Below are 17,302 nucleotides of genomic sequence, written 5' to 3'. Positions count from 1 at the left end.
ACTCACAGACCCTTTGACTTTTCAGTGTATCTCTTTGCCTACTCCCTGCACGCACTTTTTTTTTTTTTTTTTTTTTTTTTTGGTCTCAGAGACAAATACCTACTGAGCCTGACATTTCTGAGACCCTGACATTCTGAGAATGGAACAGGGTTCCCACTCCGAAAGAATATGCCATGGGCATGGGAGAGTGTGGTTCCACAAAGGAGGCTAATCCAGCAAGAGATGCCCTAGAAGAGGTACCAAGAGCTCTGAGGTGAGGATGGCCTCACCGCAGCTGGACAGCCAGACTGGCAGCAGCTGGAGGAGGCATCTCCTCAGCGCTGAGGAGGCTACCAGCTGAGTGACCAGGTCCACAAGGACTCGCCAGCACTGTGTGTCATCAGGAGAGACAAACACATCCATCTCATTGCATTGTTTCTCCCCAGGCCTCTCTCTCCTGCCCCAAGATGGTGACCATGCTGTTGCTCCTGGCCACACTGGCAGGCCTCTTCACTACAGCCGAGGGACAGAGTTTCCATCTTGGGAAATGCTCAAATCTTCCAGTGCAAGAGAACTTTGATGTGAAAAAGGTATAGTAACTCAACCCTCCCCTTTGTTTGGAGCATGCTGAGACTCATATTATTCTCCTTTAATCTCCAAAGCGAACTTTGGGGGAAGTTTGGGGGGGCGGGCGCGACTCTGCAGACAGCAGGGCCAACAGAGTAACCATCACAAGAGGCAAGAAGGAAATCCAGTTCAGCACGACTCAGTAGCCAGGGTTGGTTCAAACTTCTAGAGTCTGACACTGGGCAGTTTATTTTAGGCATATTTAAGTACAATATCATGTGGGGTGGGGTGGGGTGGGGTGGGGATTCCTGGTGTGACACAATCCCCTGTGCACAAGGAGGTATAATCACACTGAACTCTCTCAAAGCATAGGCTATTTCTTCCATAATGATGGAGTCTAGAGATTGGCTACGTGTGCTATCTTAAGGGCCTAGGGAGGGTCTGGTGTGGTCTGTCTTGATCATACAGATAGCATAGAGGTCATCAAGACTAGTAGCCACCCCCAGTCCTGATTGTGACAGCTTGAGGGAGCCTCTGGCCATACAGACAGTGCAAAGGTCACCTAAACTATTAATCATCTCCGGTCCTGACTGGAAGAGCTTGGGAGAGCAAGGTATGGCTTGGCCCTACAAATAGCGCAGGGTTACCTATGCAGTTAGCCACCTCCATTCCCAGCCTTCTGGGTGGAAAACAAGTTTACACCTTTTCCCTTGAAAAGACAATGTTTAACATTCCTGGCTTCCCTCATGCAAGGGCCTTTGTGCTCCCAACAGGAAAGGCGCTTATCCTGTTTTAAGTTTTCTCTGAAGCAGTCTCTAAGGCCAGCAAAGGGAGAAGGAGAGTCTTTGGTACCTCAGCTTGCCCCACAGATGGATGCCAACAGGCCATGGGAGCTCCCTTGGCCCTGGCAGGGGAGAACACAGTGTGATGAGTATGAGCTAGCAGTGGATGGAAATTTCCCCCAACAGCTCTGGGGAGGTGGGTAGGAGAGTTAGCTATGGCTGACTCTCTACCAGTGTCCTACACAGAGGGAAGCTGGGTGTCTCTCTCATGTGACACAGCTAGTACATGCACATAGGGTTCAAAACTAGGCTTCCCGCCCATGTAGATAACTCAGGACAGGACTTAGAGAAGGCCGGAAGTCACCCAGGGGTCCAGTCTTGTTACCTACGATATAACTAGCTCCCATAAATGTTTCCTCCTCCTGGAATGGGGCAGAGGACGCAGCACAAAGGCCAACTATTAGATGACAGGACTGGTGGTTCCACAGCAGTGGAAGGCCTGGACTCTAGTCCTGAGGCCCCTTCTCCTTACAGGGTTTTGGTTGTTTTTAGGAAGCAGCACGCTTGGTTCGAGAAACACTGACATTTTCAGTCACTGGAACTTTGGAGTGAGTTTTAGGAATGTTAGAGGGAGGGTTAGGCAGAGCTGGGAGGAAAGAGCTTAGAGACTGACAGGCAGTGTCCAGTGTGAGGAAGGAAAAGCCACACAGTAAGGCCTGCACTGACATTCTTCACTGATACTTTACGGATTCCCTTTAGTTGAGTAACCCTGGAACACCACAACAAACAAGCAAGCAAGCAAAAACCCTTTATGATACTATTCGGGGAATTTGAGTTAAATTTGAGTTGGGGAGTAAAAAAATTCCAAAATACCTTGGAAATTATAACTGGTATCTTCACTTAAGGAAGTCCTCTGAAAGCCAGGTGCAGTGCTGTATGCCTGTAATCCCAGCACTCTGGGAGGCAGAGGCCAGCAGACCTCTGTGACCTCCAGCCTGGTCTACAAAACAAAAACAAAGAACAACAAAACCCAAAAACCAACCCATACCCCCTCCCAAAAAAGTCTTTTGAGAACTGAAGCAGAGTGTTTTTCAAAGATTTTTAAAAATTTATGCATGTATGTGTGTGTGTGTGCACGCGAGTGTGCATAAGTGTGCAGGTGCCTATGCAGAGTGCTAGATAGAGCCCCTGGAGCTGCGGCTACAGGCAGTTGTGAGCTGTCCACGGTGTATGCCAGGACTCCAACTGTAGTCCTCAGCAAGAGCACCCAGTACTCAGCTTCAGGACCATCTCTCCAGCCCTACAGCAGAATTTTTAAAACAAAAATTTATTAAGATCAGTTTATATATCATATTACTGACTTGTTCAAAGAGGTTTTCTTTTTTTTTTTATTTCAAGGATTTTTAATATAGTCACTGTTATGCAACCACCATTAAATCAGTTTCAGAACATTTTTTATTTTCTGAAGAAGAAACCACAAACCCACTAACAGTCTCTCCAACCACGGCACTCAGTCTTTTCATCACATGTGACAAACGCCTGAAAGAAACAACCGGAAAGAGGGAAGAGCTTCCCTGGCTCCTGGCTTCAGAGCTTTCACTCCATGGGTCTCATGGTCCAGAGGCTCATGGGAGGCAGAGCAGCCCAGGAAGTGTGGCGCAGGAGGCTGCTTACCTTAGGACAAGTAGTAAACAGAGAGAGAGAAAAGAACTGGCGAACGAGACACTTCTCTCCCAGGCATGCGCTCACTGGCCTCCTACTTCTACCACCTCCCAATACATCACACTGTGAATCCATCAAGGGATTAATCCAATCGGGAGCCAGTGTGCAGGTGTGTGTGTGTGTAGGGGTGCGGCGGGGGGGGGGGGGCGGAGAAGCTTTGACCTAACCCAGAACATTCCTTTTCTTTCCATCTCCAACATCTTGCCACAACCCATATCTTACTTTCTGCCAATATGGATTTGTCTGTGGAACACATAATACTAACCCTTTGCAACGGAAGGAAACGTTTTCATGGTTCACTGCTGTCCCAGCATGCAACATTCCTTTTGCTGCCCAATGACACATGGATTACACCACCATTTATTTATTCTTATTGAGCTATTTTGCTTTTCTAAAAAAAAAAGAAAAAAAAAGAGAGAGATAATGTTGCTGTGGACATCAGGCTTGAGGCTTTTTGGAAGACAGGGGCGTATGTTTTCAGTTTGTTGCGGGTATATGTGAAGTGTGATTGCATGTGTGATAACTGCATTTAACTTTTTGACAAGCTGTTTTAGAAAAGTGCCTCGATGTACACTTTCACAAACAGCCTCTGACTCCAATTTCTCTGCATCTTCACCAGCAGTTCGATCATTTTTTTTTTTTTTCCTTTTATCACAAGCCTCATAGAGATGTTAAATGCCACCATCTCCATCTCCTAGTGGCCACTGTTGTTGAGGACCTATCCACGTACTTATGAGCCGTGTGTAAATCTTCCCTTCAGATCGCCTGCCCTTAAAAAGTGGGTTATGTATGTCCCCTTGGTGGGGAGGCCTGGTGGCACTCAGAGGAAGGATAGCAGGCTACCAAGAAGAGACTTGATACCCTATGAGCATATACAGGGGGAGGTAATCCCCCTCAGTCACAGTCATAGGGGAGGGGAATATGGTGAAAGCAGGAGGGAGGGAGGAAGGGGAAGATACAAGGGATGGGATAACAATTGAGATGTAATATGAATATTATCAATAAAAAAATCAGGAAAAAACAAATAAATGGAATTACATTAAAAAGTGGGTTATTTATCTTTTAGTTATTGATACATAAATGTTCTTCCTCTAGGCTAGTTGCAAATCTCTTCCCAGCTATATTAAAATGTTTTCTCCCCCTCCCTGGAATTTTTACCTTTATGGATGTGCCCTTTGAAGCATGAGCTTTTCTGTACTGATGGAGTCCACTCTGTCCATGTGTTCTGTTGTTCCTTGGTCGTCTGTTGTCGGACCTACAAACCCAGCTAATCAATACGTACCTTGCCGTGCAGTAGGTAGCACACAGTCTAGAGAACCAGCGCCAAACCCAAGACCGTGACAGCTTACACTCCCATGGTCCTCTCGGAGTTTGATCGTTTAAGCCTTCGGTTCACTTTAAGTTCAAATTAGTGTCATAGAAGGATCTAACTCCACTTACATGTGACTTCCCAGTTGTTCCCGCGCAATTTGTTTGAAAGACCAATTGTCCATTGATAGTCTTCATGTCCACAGTGGGGAAAAAAGACTAGCATTTTCATTGTACAGTGACCATGTATATGGGGTTTAATTTTCAAAATCTCAATTCTACTCTACCTATGTGTTTATACTTACTCCAGTTTTGGTGACTAAAGATTTGTCCTAAGTTTTGAATCAGAATATAGAAGTCCAACTTCATTCTTTTAACTATTCTGTGTCCCTTATATTTTCATATGAATTTTATGATCAGTCTTTCCATTTCTGAAGAGAACATGGAGAGAACTGGCATCTTAACCCTTCTTCAGGAGCAAGGGCTGTCTTTCTAGTTACCTTTTCATCTTACTAATATTTTGTAGTTTCCAAAATGCAAGTTCAAGTTCCCACATGTCTTTAGTCAAATTTATCACTAAATATGTTTACTCTTTTTTATGTTATTATAAATGAAATTTTCTTAATTTCATTGGCAGACTTTTTTCCATCACATATATAGAAACACTTTTGTATATTGATCTTGCATCTTTTAAACTCACAGAACTCATCATTTTAAGTGTGTGTGTGTGTGTGTGTGTGTGTGTGTGTGTGTGTGTTTTAAATTCCTTAGGGAGGCTATTGTTATGGCTCAGCTGGTAGAATGATTGCATACCGTGCACATAGTCAAGTTTGATGGCCTCACACAACTGTAATCTTAGCTGAGGGCAGGTGAAGGCAAGAGGATCAGTTCGAAGTCGCTCACTCACAGTTCCTTTGATCTTTCTATGTACAGGAAGATGTCATCTGCAAATAAAGGTGACTTTGCCTCTTTTCCAGTTTTCTTTGTTTAGACACTGAACTGCCTCTATGTAGAAGCTGAGAGTGAGAAATATGGGGTAGTGGGGAAACAACACAAAAAACCTCTCACCTCAGAGTTCCCTTGCTTCTGGAAATTCATACTTCCTTGCTCTTAATGATGGACCATTAAAGTCACTTGAACAGCTAAGAGCTAGCTGTATGAAGCATATTATAGGATGGAAACTTTTCTGAGGTTGACTATGAAACCTGTTAGTCTCGTTCTTTGGTACTTTCACTGAAGGTCAAGCTTGATGGGGTTGTTTTATTTTTATGGAATTTTAAAAAATATTTATTTTTTATTTATCTAATGTTTTGCCCACATGTGTGCCTGTGCACCAGAAGAGGGCACCAGATCTTATTATAGATGGTTGAGGCACCATGTGGTTGCTGGGAATTGAACTCATGACCTTTGAAAGAACAGACAGTACTCTTAACGTCTGAGTCATCTCTCCAGCCCATAGTTTTGTGTTTTGTTTTGAGACAGTGTCTCCAGTTGCCCAGATTGGCCTTGACCTCTCTATGTATCCGATGCTGACCTTGAGTTCCTGATTTTCCTGCTTTGTGCATGTCCCTGGTTCTGGGATTGAAGGCTTCTGCTAAATTTCAGTGGTTTTAGCAGACTGTTGGAGTTTATTAAAAGGGTGGTAAAAGTATGGTCAAAGATGTGGGTGTGTGCTTGAGCAGAGTCACGTGACTGGAGCAGTACTGTCACATGCAAGAGACTTCTGAAGGTTTGAAAGTGAATGCAAGCTTCACTCTCTCTGTTGAGTGACAGATATTTCTAAATCTGTGATACAACTATAATGAATATTTTGACTAGGCAAGTATACTCAAGAAGTTTTAAATGCAGACGGTGCAAAAGAGAGCTGGGCACATAGCTCAGTGTTAACGTACCTGCGTAGTGTAACCTTTGTTCCATCCCTAGTACCAAGGGGGGTTGAGGGTGGGGAAGCCAAACTCCAAACCCCAAAGGTCCAAAGGAGCTTCAAGTGACATCTCCCTTAGTCCCCTCAGTTCCCTCCCCCAAGAGCAAGCAGTAAAAGCAACACATTGTAGATCTTTGTCTGGACAATGTATACATACACAAGCAAATAATGTCTAAGACCTTGGTAGCCAAAACAGCAGCTCTTCCAGATGTCCGTGGCCTGATTTCTAACATGTTACCTTCCAAAGAATAAAGGGGTTCTCTAGAGGAGACCAGAGATGGACAGAGTAACCAGGTTATCCAAATGGCCCCAATTCAATTGCATAAATTGTAAAAAGCAGATCTTTCCTAGGCACGGTCAGAGAGAGAGGCTTAAGGAAGGACATTAAGAGCCACAGAGGCGCTGTGTAGGGTCTGCTCTGCTTTCAGTGACCTTGAAAATGGAAAACTTCCAGGCCCAGAAAGCAGGCCCGCATCATAATTTTAGCCTAGTGAGGTTAGCATCAGAGTCTAACTTGTAGAACCATAAATTAATGAATCTGTGCTGGTTAGAACTTAGCGCTTACCACAGCAACAATAGAAACCCCATAGAACAAGCCTTTTCTCGTTGTTACACCCAAAGGCAGCTTGAGCACACCCCACTTTGAACCTGGCTCATTGCTCTTTACTCTTTAGATAACCTTTGAGATAATTGCACATAACTTTTTAAAAAGGAGGTGTGTAAAATTTCATCGGATAGACACACCATCATTTACTTCCCCAGGCCCTCGCTAGACTGTTTCCTTTTATCTTTACAGACAGAACTGCAACAAGTAACCTTATACTTATACATGGCTTTTTTTTTTTTTTTTTTAACAGCAGGAGATATATTCCCAGAAGTTAAATTGCTGGGCTAAAGAACATGTATTTTTAGTTTTGCTCAATATTATCAAACTGCCCGTTACAGTTGATTAGAAATTGGTACACTAACCAACTCCAAGCAGAAGCGGCCCCACAGCCAAAATGTTTGACACACACACACACACACACACACACACACACACACACACACCACGATGCCTTGTAGAATTATCAGCTGTTGGAGGTAAAAGGTATTTTCCATCAACCAGACCATCCCGCCCTTTCACACAGGATGGATGGAATTTCACACAAGTTTTGACCAAAGAGACCTCTGAGAACACGTACAAATAAAGAGTCCTTTAGGAATAGAATTCGGCATACAACCAGGGCCCACACATCCGAATCACGTATTCTCTTTTGAAACTCTATCTTGCCCAGTTGGCTGGGAACGATGCGGCCCATTTGGCCTGGTTTCCCCCCTGGAAAGGGCTCTGCTTCTAAGACAACAATGAGGAAGAGCCAGCAGGTCCCCAGGGAAGCCCTGGGCTTTGCTCTGCTTGTTGTTGTCTGTGCAGTATCTTGGAAGGTGGTACGAAATCGAGAAGATTCCAACGAGCTTTGAGAAAGGAAACTGCATTCAAGCCAACTACTCGCTGAAGGAGAACGGAAACATCAAAGTGCTGAACCAGGAGGTGAGGTGAGTGACTGCGCATGCCTGCCTGGGATGACCTTGTTCTGTGCTCATGCAGGCGGCCGGGGTTGGGGGGCCCGGGAGAAGGTGTGTGTAACTCAAGCTAGGCAGGATGGCTAGTTGGGACTGGACGCATGTGCTCCCTACTTTAACCAGTGTTGAGCACCTACTGAACAGCAGACACTGAGAGAGGCTGAAAGAGGCAGTGGGGAGTCAACAGCGACCTAGTCAGCACCCCTGTTCTTACAAGTTGGAGTCTCTGGTTAGCAAAGGACAGTTAAACTGTTAAGCCACCTTGCCTGGCCTCCAAACCAAGAGAGAAGCGCTTTCTGTCCATCTACTCACAGCAGCCATCGCGCTTTGTTGAATAGTTCTGGGAACTGGGGGCTCATCTTGTCCCCTGGTAATTTATCCTACCTCCAGCCTGCTTCCCTGTTAAGGACACCTCTTCCTTTTCTCTTTGTTTTCTCTCTTCTCTTCTTTTGAGACAGGATCCTACGTAGCACAGGCTGGCCTCCAACTCACTGTGTAGCCAAGGTCCTGGAATTGCTGTGTTTCCCCCCTTAGTGTTGGGATTACAAGTGTGCACCACCAAGCCTTGTTTGTGCAGTACTGATGGTTGAACCCAGAGCCGTTCATATGCTAAGCAAGCCCGCTCCCAACCGAGACACATCTCCAGGCCCCGGGCACCTCTTTTTCTTGCTAAGCAAGCATCAGGTACCTGAACCTGTACACGTACTCTCTGGCGTATGTTAACAGGATGTCTTTTAGAAGCATGTATCCTATCACTAACTGTACCAAACACTGGTACTCAATCCAATCTTTGCATACTTGAGAGCAGACACGGAGAGACCAAGGTCCTTCTCTCTTACCCTTCCACCAACAAAGGTTACAGCACAACAAGTGCATTTCAATTATTTCCTATAAGCAAGGTACTCTCACCTCACCTGCCCTCTGCCCCCACCCCTCAACTCAAGTGAACTAGACTTACTTAATCCCCAGGACAAAGCAAAAGTAGATATTACAATAAACCTCATGAGTGAGAAAACTTAGGGACAGAGAAATAAGTTAAGCAGCTTGTTCAAGGACCACACAAGCGATACACGAATGGAGCCTAGCTTTGAACCCAGGAGACGGAGAGTGAAGAGAACAGACACAAGTGGAAAAGGGTGGGGGCAAAGGGTTCTGTTCCCTACAAGACCTGAGGACGGTGTTCAACTCCAAGAAAACAACTACACTCGGCGCTCAAGTTGCTAGGTTCACCGAGGCTCTCAGTGGCCGTCATGCCATCCGCTGACGTCCCTGTGGACCAGAGTGCCTGCAGCCGGGCTGACTCCCAGCCTGCGTAAACCAGAGAAAGGGATAACGGAACAAGTTTGAAGGCCTCCGGTTCCTTTTGGACAGAACTCCAGCGTCTTTTGGAGGCCCAGGGAAGAAGGGCTGACCACAAGGCACTGAGATGCCTCGGCCAGGACTCTCCCAGGAATCTTACAGGCCCAAGATTAGTCATTTTCCTCACAATAGAATCCTGAGAAAAGCATTATTTCGGCCATAGTTCTGGAAGTTCCGTCTGGAATCAAGGGGCCTTATTCCTTGAGCCTCTGGCAGATGGAGGTCATACCTGGTGGTGGGAGGCAGAAAACAAAACAAAACAAAACAAAAAACAATTCACTCCAGGAAGGAGAAAAGAGAAACTGGTAGAGAACGGGGTACCACAATCCTCTTTGAAGGCACACTCCCTGTGACCTACCGACCTCTCCCAGTCTCATCTCCCACGTCTACCCTAACAGCACCACCATGGCCACCAAGCCTTTACCATGTCCTTTGGGGAACATTTATCCAGATCATATCAGGCAGGAGAGTTGTACTGACCTTTTTCCTTTATTTTTATTTATTTTTTCCCCCCGAGACAGGGTTTCTCTGTGTAGCCTTGGCTGTCCTGGACTTGCTTTGTAGACCAGGCTGGCCTTGAACTCACAGTGATCCGCCTGCCTCTGCCTCCTGAGTGCTGGAATTAAAGGTGTGCACCACCATGCCGGGCTTATTTTATTTTTTTCAAGACAAGGTTTCTCTGAGTAGTCCTGACTGTCCTGGAACTCACTCTATAGACCAGCCTGGCCTCGAACTCAAAGATCCACCTGCCTCTGCTTCCCGAGTTCTGGGATTAAAGGCATGCACCGCCACCACCTGCCAGTAGTGATCTGTTTTCAATGAAATATTATGTCCCATTAGATCCTAAACTCATGATGCCCACATCCAGGGAGCTGCAACAAGGGAATCCTCTCAGCCCATGTTCAAGGACAAAGGGCCCAAAAGAGCTGTCCTGGAGCTGCAAGAGTGAAGGAATCAGGCTTTGGCGCTTGACTGCCTAGTTTTTTTATCAGATTGCAATGCGATCTTAGGTTAGCTAGGATGTTCTGTAGCCAGTAGCAATAGAACCGACACCCCAGAGGCCGCCTGGGCATCAGATGAAGTGAAAGGTGTAAAGTTCTTGTAGCAGTGTTTGGCACGTGGAAATCGTCTAGCTAAACATGACTTTTTTGTGGTCAAGCTCCTGCTACATGAAAACCCAGGTGGGAGTTGGCAAGATGGGAGAGGAGCCTGCCTGCAAGCAGGTTTCTACAAGTTCTCCTCTGAACACACACACACACACACACACACACACACACACACACACACACACACACAATGTGATAAAATAACATTCAAAAGAAAACACCAATACATTTTACCAGGAACGCATTGTGCATTTATGATCAGAGACTGGTATTTTGGCAACGATTCTGGAACAAGACACAAATGATAGGTGTTAAGGAGAGGAGCCTGGTTTGTTGCTAAGTTACCGATTGCAGATGGAAACAGACCATCTTCCAGGGAGACAGCAGGGCATGGTGCCTGGCCCTACCAGGCGACAAACAGGTGATACAATCAAGAGTATGAGAGTGCCCTCCCTAACCTCCCTAAGCTGTTGCTAACGATCTGGACCTTAGAGCATCCCTTGCTGCCAGCTGCACAGCACTAACCCACTGACTTTCGTCACACATGCTTAGCTCTCATGGCTGTCCTGCTTGAGGACTGATGCCAAGGCCGCTGCTTTGTGACCTCCTGAAGAGGAGCACTCTGATGTCTAGGCACCTCCCTATCCTGTCCTCTTCTCTGAGGCTTTGCCCTGTCCCCTGGGTTCATGAGGTCATTGGGAATTAGCCTGAAACAGGCCAGATCCTTGCGAATGGGTCAGAGTACTTCCCTGGTTCCAAGACCAGCACACCTAAGATATGCCACCTATGTGTATACCACTATGAAAGAATGGCTCTGTGTCTGCTAAGTGTTGCGGGGAGGGGGGGCGGGATCAGCGGTAAGAAAGATGCATGTTTCCTCACAATACGTCTCTGAGAACTGGACTGAATCACAATGGCCAAGTCTCCTCATTGCTTCTGTGCCAGCCTGCTCTGCTTCAAAGTCTCCCACACTTACTTGGACACCAGCTGAACTGGAGGAGGTGTCAGAGCGCAGGCCCCTCGACAGGACAAAACATCCCTGCAGCACAGGGCTGGTGGGAAGTGCCTCCAGACTCCTTCCTGCTCTGCGTCATTTTCAGTGACTGGTTCCTCCTTCCTTTGTTTCTTTGTCATCCTCTCCTCTGTAAAGAGATGATGAATCTTGTAGGGGGGTTATTCTGTGTACTCTCCTATCCCCCCTTTAGCCCCTCTCTTTGAAGCCCAGGAGCAGGAAATGTCGGAAAGACAAGTGGCAAACAGTCCAAAACAAGATGTTGAAACAAACGCAAGGGCCTATGGAACCCAGCCACTGAGCATCACCCCTTGGCCACCAGCACTGTCTTTCTCCACTGAATCTCAGTCACTGAGGAAAGGACTGGATCCAGAACCAGTTCTGGCCAGCCTTTCCAGAGCCTCCCACAACTCATGCCACCATGCTGGCTGCTGGTGGCCTTAGGGAACACAGCTTGACTTTCATTGATTTTTGGTTTTCAATTAGTTATGTTTACTTTCTTTTCCATATCTCTTCCCCCCTGCCCCCTTCCCTGTTTCTTTTCTCACTCACTGCAGACTTGATGGCACCGTGAACCAAATTGAAGGTGAAGCCAAACAGAGCAACCTCTCAGAGCCGGCCAAGCTGGAAGTCAAGTTTTTCGAGTGTAAGTAATCCCTTCCCCTCAGCAAGTGCCAGGCACAGGGAGATCTGCTGACGGAAAGCCAGAGCCCTGTGTTCAAGCACATCTGAGCCCTGGCATCAGGTTTCAATGCAATGCACAGTTCTTTTTTGTGCACCTACTGTGTGCTGTTCCCTGGGCTAGGTACTGGGATGCACAGGGTAAGACAGAGCCAGCCGTGTCTTGACAGGCTGGCATCCTATGTGAACACTGAGGAGGAACCAGGAAACTTGGCATTTCAGCAGACAAGACTCAGGGAAAAGCATAGAAGTAGGAGAGAGAATCCAGTCTGATCTCACAGGAAACAGGAGCCCCTAAGTTACTAGCCGATAGAGGAACAATTGGCCTGTATGAGAGACATAGTGAAGGCAAGTCTGAGGCCCGGCTCTGCCAGCCCCTAGTCACATTGTCGATGACAGATGGCCCTCTGAGTTCTGGTCTAACTTAGCAATGCACACGAGAAGCAGAGAGAGAGAAGCTAGTTTTGTTGCCTCTGTGGATACACTGGAGAATTCAGCTCAGACCTGGGAGGCATTCTTTTGCAGAAAATGCCTGGGAGCCCCCTCTCCCTAACTATAGGGCAGAAATTGAAGTCACTCTCCACCAGAGAAACCACCATCCTTCTCCTTCCTACCAACCCCACCCTTTCCCCCCACAACCAGTCAAGTCCCTAGAGTAGGGCAGGGAGGAAGTTCTTATAAGCCAGGAAAGGGATGCCGGAAGGAAGGATGAAACAGTTCTTCCCACACATGTGACTACAAGCCAGCACCTTCAGGTGAGCACGCTGTCCAGCCTTGTGAAGGAAGACACACTAGCCGTGCTCCACACAGCGTCAAGAGCTCTGTGCACGCTTGTTTCTCTTGTCACTTGTACAAACAAGGAAGCTGGGTTGCAGGGGATCTGAGTAAGACAGATAGACACTGAGCTAGGCGTGAGCCTGACTCTCCAAACCCTCATGTGAGAGTTGCCCCCATAACATGGATGGGAAAGGGATGGGGACGGGAGTGAAGGTGATGCGCCTCAGTTTCTCTCTCTCTCTTACCCCTTCAATCCTGAGGTCTCCATGGTAACCGAGGCTATACCTTTACCATAGGAAGTATCATATGCATAGGGTACGGAAGGAGCCCTTGGACCAGAGCTAAGAGAGGCCCGAGCTATTTGCTGGGGAAGCTGAGGACAAAGAGGCTCATTTGGTATAAAGAGTGTTCTCTGCTGCTGTGATAAAACACTGAACAAAAGCAGTGTGGAGGGTGGGGGGGTATTCAGCTTATAGGTTGTAGTCCATCACTGAGGGAAGCCAGGGTGGGAACTGAAGCAAAGACCATGAAGAGACATTAATAACTGGCTTGCTCCCCACCACTCATTCAGGTTTTTAAAAGACTTTGTGTGTGTGTGTGTGTGTGTGTGTGTGTGTGTGTGTGTGTGTGTGTGTGTGTGTGTGTTCTATCTGTATGTATACCTGCATGTCAGAAGAGGGCATCAGATCCAGGTATAGGTGGTTGTGAGCCACCATGTGGTTGCTGGGAATTAAACTCAGGACCTCTGGAAGAGCAATCAGTGCTCTTAACCGCTGAGCCATCTCCCCAGCCCCCAACTCATTCAGTTTGGTTTTATTTTATTTTATACAACTCAGGACCACCTTCCCAGGGGTTAATATCACCCACGGTGGGCTGAGTGCACCCTCTGCATTTATCAGTAATGGAGAAAATGCCCTACAGGCTAATCTGTTAGAGGCACTTTCTCAAGTGACGATCTCTCCTCCCAGGTGACTCTGACTTGTGTCAAGTTGTCACACAACTAATGAGCCCAAAGGGATGAAGTGGCTGTGGGGACCTTCTAGGTTAGATGGGAGATTATGGAAAAGATGGATGTTCCAAATAGAGATAATGGCACGGGAGAGGCCTGCACAGATGTCTAGGGCACGGGAAAGTACATCAAGTACAGGATGGAGTTAAGGAGGCCCCCATGAGCAGCAGGGGAGTGGCAGCATTCTGCAATAGAGATGTGAGAGCTGTCTGTGTTAAGGGGAAATGCTGGGTAAATTTACTCTTGAGAGATAGACAATGTGAGGGAAGGACAAAATGTTTACGTCTGGGTGGATAGAAGACCCTTGATGCCAATGACAAGGTAGGAGAGATTTTTTTTCCCCAAAACTCAAATGCAGAGTGACTAACTTCACCAACTGTGTGTGTGTGTGTGTGTGTGTGTGTGTGTGTGTGTGTGTGTGTACACATATAAGGACCCCAAGTACCAAAAGGCAAATCAGAACCAACTGTCCATCCAGGCTTCTGTCTGCCTTCTCAGCACCTCTCAACTTCCGTACTTATTTATATATATATTTATTTTGGGTTTTTTTTGTTGTTTGTTTGGTTGGTTTTTTTGATACAAGTTTCCTCTCTGTAGCCTTGGCTGTCCTGGACTCACTTTGTAGACCAGGCTGGCCTTGAACTCACAGAGTGCTAGGATTAAAGGCATGAGTCACCACCACCCGGCTCAACTTCCATACTTATAAAGAGAAACTCCAAAGATAGGAGGAAGCATAGTGGCTGGTCCTCTGGGCCTATGTTTTCACATAATTAGCTGGACCCTTGACACCCGGGCAAACTCCCATCACTTGCACAGACCTCCTTTATCACTCAGCTTCTCAGACTGAGCTGACGAACAGGAGCCATTATGGTTTTTGAATGGAGGGAATGGGTTGTCTAGAATCCAAAAAAAAGCATCACCCTGAGGGTACCCCTGCCCATGCTCTCATACTCCTGAGGTCTGCACACAGCCTCCCCCCACCTGATGCATCCTCTACCACTGGGATGTGAGTCTCCTTTGGCCTGGACCCTAGCCGTGGAGGTTAAATTCACAGAGGAAGTTTCCATATTGAGATGGAGAGGATGAGGCCTCAATCTGTCCTCTGAAGAACCTCTTTAAACTCAGGCCCCTCCACTCTACAGATGCCCATCACTGGGTTATTCTGAGCCCTTTGGTAGGAAAGCCTTATAACCTCAGGTCTGCAGCAGACCACTCAGTGGTTAAGAACACTGGCTGCTCTTTCAGAGGTCCTGAGTTCAACTCTCACCAACCACGTGATGGCTCACAACCATCTATAATGGGATCTGATGCCCTCTTCTGGCCTGCAAGCATAGATATAAGCAGAACGCTTGAACACAAATAAATAAATAGTTTATAATCTGCCATACCACAATTTGGAGAGAGGGGAAGTGTCTCAAGATAGAGTTTCTCTGTGTAGCCATGCCTATCCTGGAATTCCATTTTGTAGACCAGGCTGGCCTCAAACTCACAGAGATCCACCTGCCTCTGCCTCCTGAGTGCTGGGATTAAATTTGTGCACCACCACGCCTGGTTTACCACACTACATTCTTTTTTTTTTTTTAAGATGTATTTCTTAAATACAGTGTTTTGCCTGTGCACCAGAAAAGGGCACATTATAGATGGTTGTGAGCCATCATGTGGTAGCTGGGAATTGAACTCAGAACCTTTGCAAGAGCAGCTAGCCCTCTTAACCTCTGAGCCATCTCTCCAGACCCCATACTACATTCTTAAAGCTGAAGGGTTTGCTGAGATCACAGAAGAAGAAAACCCAAACAAATCAGCCTCTGCTTCTTCCCACCGGCAGGCTGTGCAGGAATGGTGCAGGGCACCCTCCTGTGGTGCTCCTGTGTGCACCTGTGTGCATCTGTGCCTGTGGTGCTAGTGCAGCCAGTCAGCCCAAGGAGGCAGTCAGAATCCACAGTCACCCAGCAGGCTTTTTCCATGTTACTGTGGGGGGAGAAGGGCATAAAAACAGATCTTTAAGCCGAGCGTGGCAGTGCATGCCTTTAATCCCAGCATTCAGGAGGCAGAGGCAGGCAGATTGCTGTGAGTTCGAGGCCAGCCTGGTCTACAAAGTGAGTCCAGGGCAGACAAGACTACACAGAGGAACCCTGACTCAAAACACCAAAAAAAAAAAAAAAAAAAAAAAAAAAGACCCAAACAAAACAAACAAAAAACCCTGGATCTTTACAATTGTCTTACACTAGAATCTTTGGGGTAGTTTTACTGTTGTTTTGAAATACCAAGCATGGCGGTACACACCTGTAATCCCAAGCCTGCAAAGACTAAGGCAGGGGTATTAGTTATAGGTCAACCTGGGCTATATAGTAAGACTATCTCAAGATTAAAAGGAGGATGCCGACGAGTTAAAGCTGCAGAGAACTAACTCCTCCAACCTCCACATATATGCTGTAGCACATGTACCCGTTCCCATCTCTCTCTCACACACACACACACACACACACACACACACACACACACACACACACACCTTTTAAAAAAGAAAGTCAATCACCTGAAGGTCTGAAAATGGAGAAGGGTAGGAAAGGGCACTTACATCTCTCACAGCCCCATATGTGTCCCACGTGAAGGTAGACAGGACACCCCAAATTAGAGATTGGGTCCCCAGAGCCCTGGCTAGGAAGGAGGCTTCCCTTGCCCTGGTCCTTCCTCATGCTTGCTACTTCCGGTCCTCAGTGATGCCCCCCTCGCCGTACTGGATCCTGGCCACTGATTATGAGAACTATGCCCTTGTGTACTCCTGCACCACCTTCCTCGGGCTCTTCCACTTGGAATATGTTTGGATCCTGGGAAGAAACCCTTACCTCGCTCCGGAAACAGTAACCAAGCTAAAAGACATCCTTACTTCAGATCAAATCGACATCAGCAAAATGACGACCACTGATCAGGTGAACTGCCCCAACTTCCTGTAAAGGGAGGTGCAGCCACTCCAAGTTGCTCTGCTTTGCGTTCCCTGGCTCCACCCACGCCCCACCCCACCCCACCCCACCCCTCATAAAGAGGAGCCAAGCAACCCGGGCCTGCACCAGAGGGAAAGCCTGGCTATAGAAGCCAATGGAGAGGACGCGCAGAAAGTTGGCCCAAACCCAACCAGACCCTACATTGTCATCCCGCTAGCCCGATAATAAACATTTTGCTGATCAGCTGTGATTTCAGTGGCTTCTGAGCTGGGTTTATTGTGGGAGATCCATTATCAGCTGATGGTTGGAAACCCTTCGGCAGGTATCCACGGAAGACCTTGCCACCCGCCCAAGGCTTCTGACAAGCAGCTTCATTTGCCAGTAGCTTTCCACGTCCCAGCTCAACTCCTATGACTCTTAGCTGACTCCTATGACTCTTCTGCAGGATTAGATATGTACCTACACACGTACATATACAAACACACGCAAATACGAACACAATACACATATAAACACACACACAGGCACATACACACAAACACATACAGATATATACACAGAGACATACATA

General features: G+C 47.0%; 1 protein-coding gene across 1 annotated transcript; it reads left to right on the top strand.

Annotated features, from left to right (window-relative positions):
- Positions 1–337: 337 nt before the first annotated feature.
- On the top strand, positions 338–17,006 carry Apod (apolipoprotein D). Its single transcript, XM_051149731.1, has 4 exons — positions 338–569; positions 7,697–7,818; positions 11,880–11,968; positions 16,508–17,006. Exons 1-4 carry the CDS (start codon positions 447–449, stop codon positions 16,741–16,743), a joined length of 570 nt encoding a protein of 189 aa, XP_051005688.1. The 5' UTR covers positions 338–446; the 3' UTR covers positions 16,744–17,006.
- Positions 17,007–17,302: the final 296 nt, after the last annotated feature.

Source organism: Acomys russatus, chromosome 8 (assembly GCF_903995435.1).
Source record: "Acomys russatus chromosome 8, mAcoRus1.1, whole genome shotgun sequence".
Lineage (NCBI taxonomy): Eukaryota > Metazoa > Chordata > Mammalia > Rodentia > Muridae > Acomys > Acomys russatus.
The sequence above is the reverse complement of the archived record's forward strand: the minus strand, read 5'-3'. Positions and strand labels throughout refer to the sequence as shown.

What these genes read in the sequence shown, in the direction of transcription:
- Apod (XM_051149731.1), top strand. Translation starts at nt 447, where the DNA reads ATGGTGACCATGCTGTTGCTCCTGGCCACACTGGCAGGCCTCTTCACT. An exon ending in GTGCTGAACCAGGAGGTGAG is followed by an intron (nt 7,819 to 11,879) that starts GTGAGTGACTGC and finishes CACTCACTGCAG; the next exon opens with ACTTGATGGCACCGTGAACC. An exon ending in GGAAGTCAAGTTTTTCGAGT is followed by an intron (nt 11,969 to 16,507) that starts GTAAGTAATCCC and finishes TCCGGTCCTCAG; the next exon opens with TGATGCCCCCCTCGCCGTAC.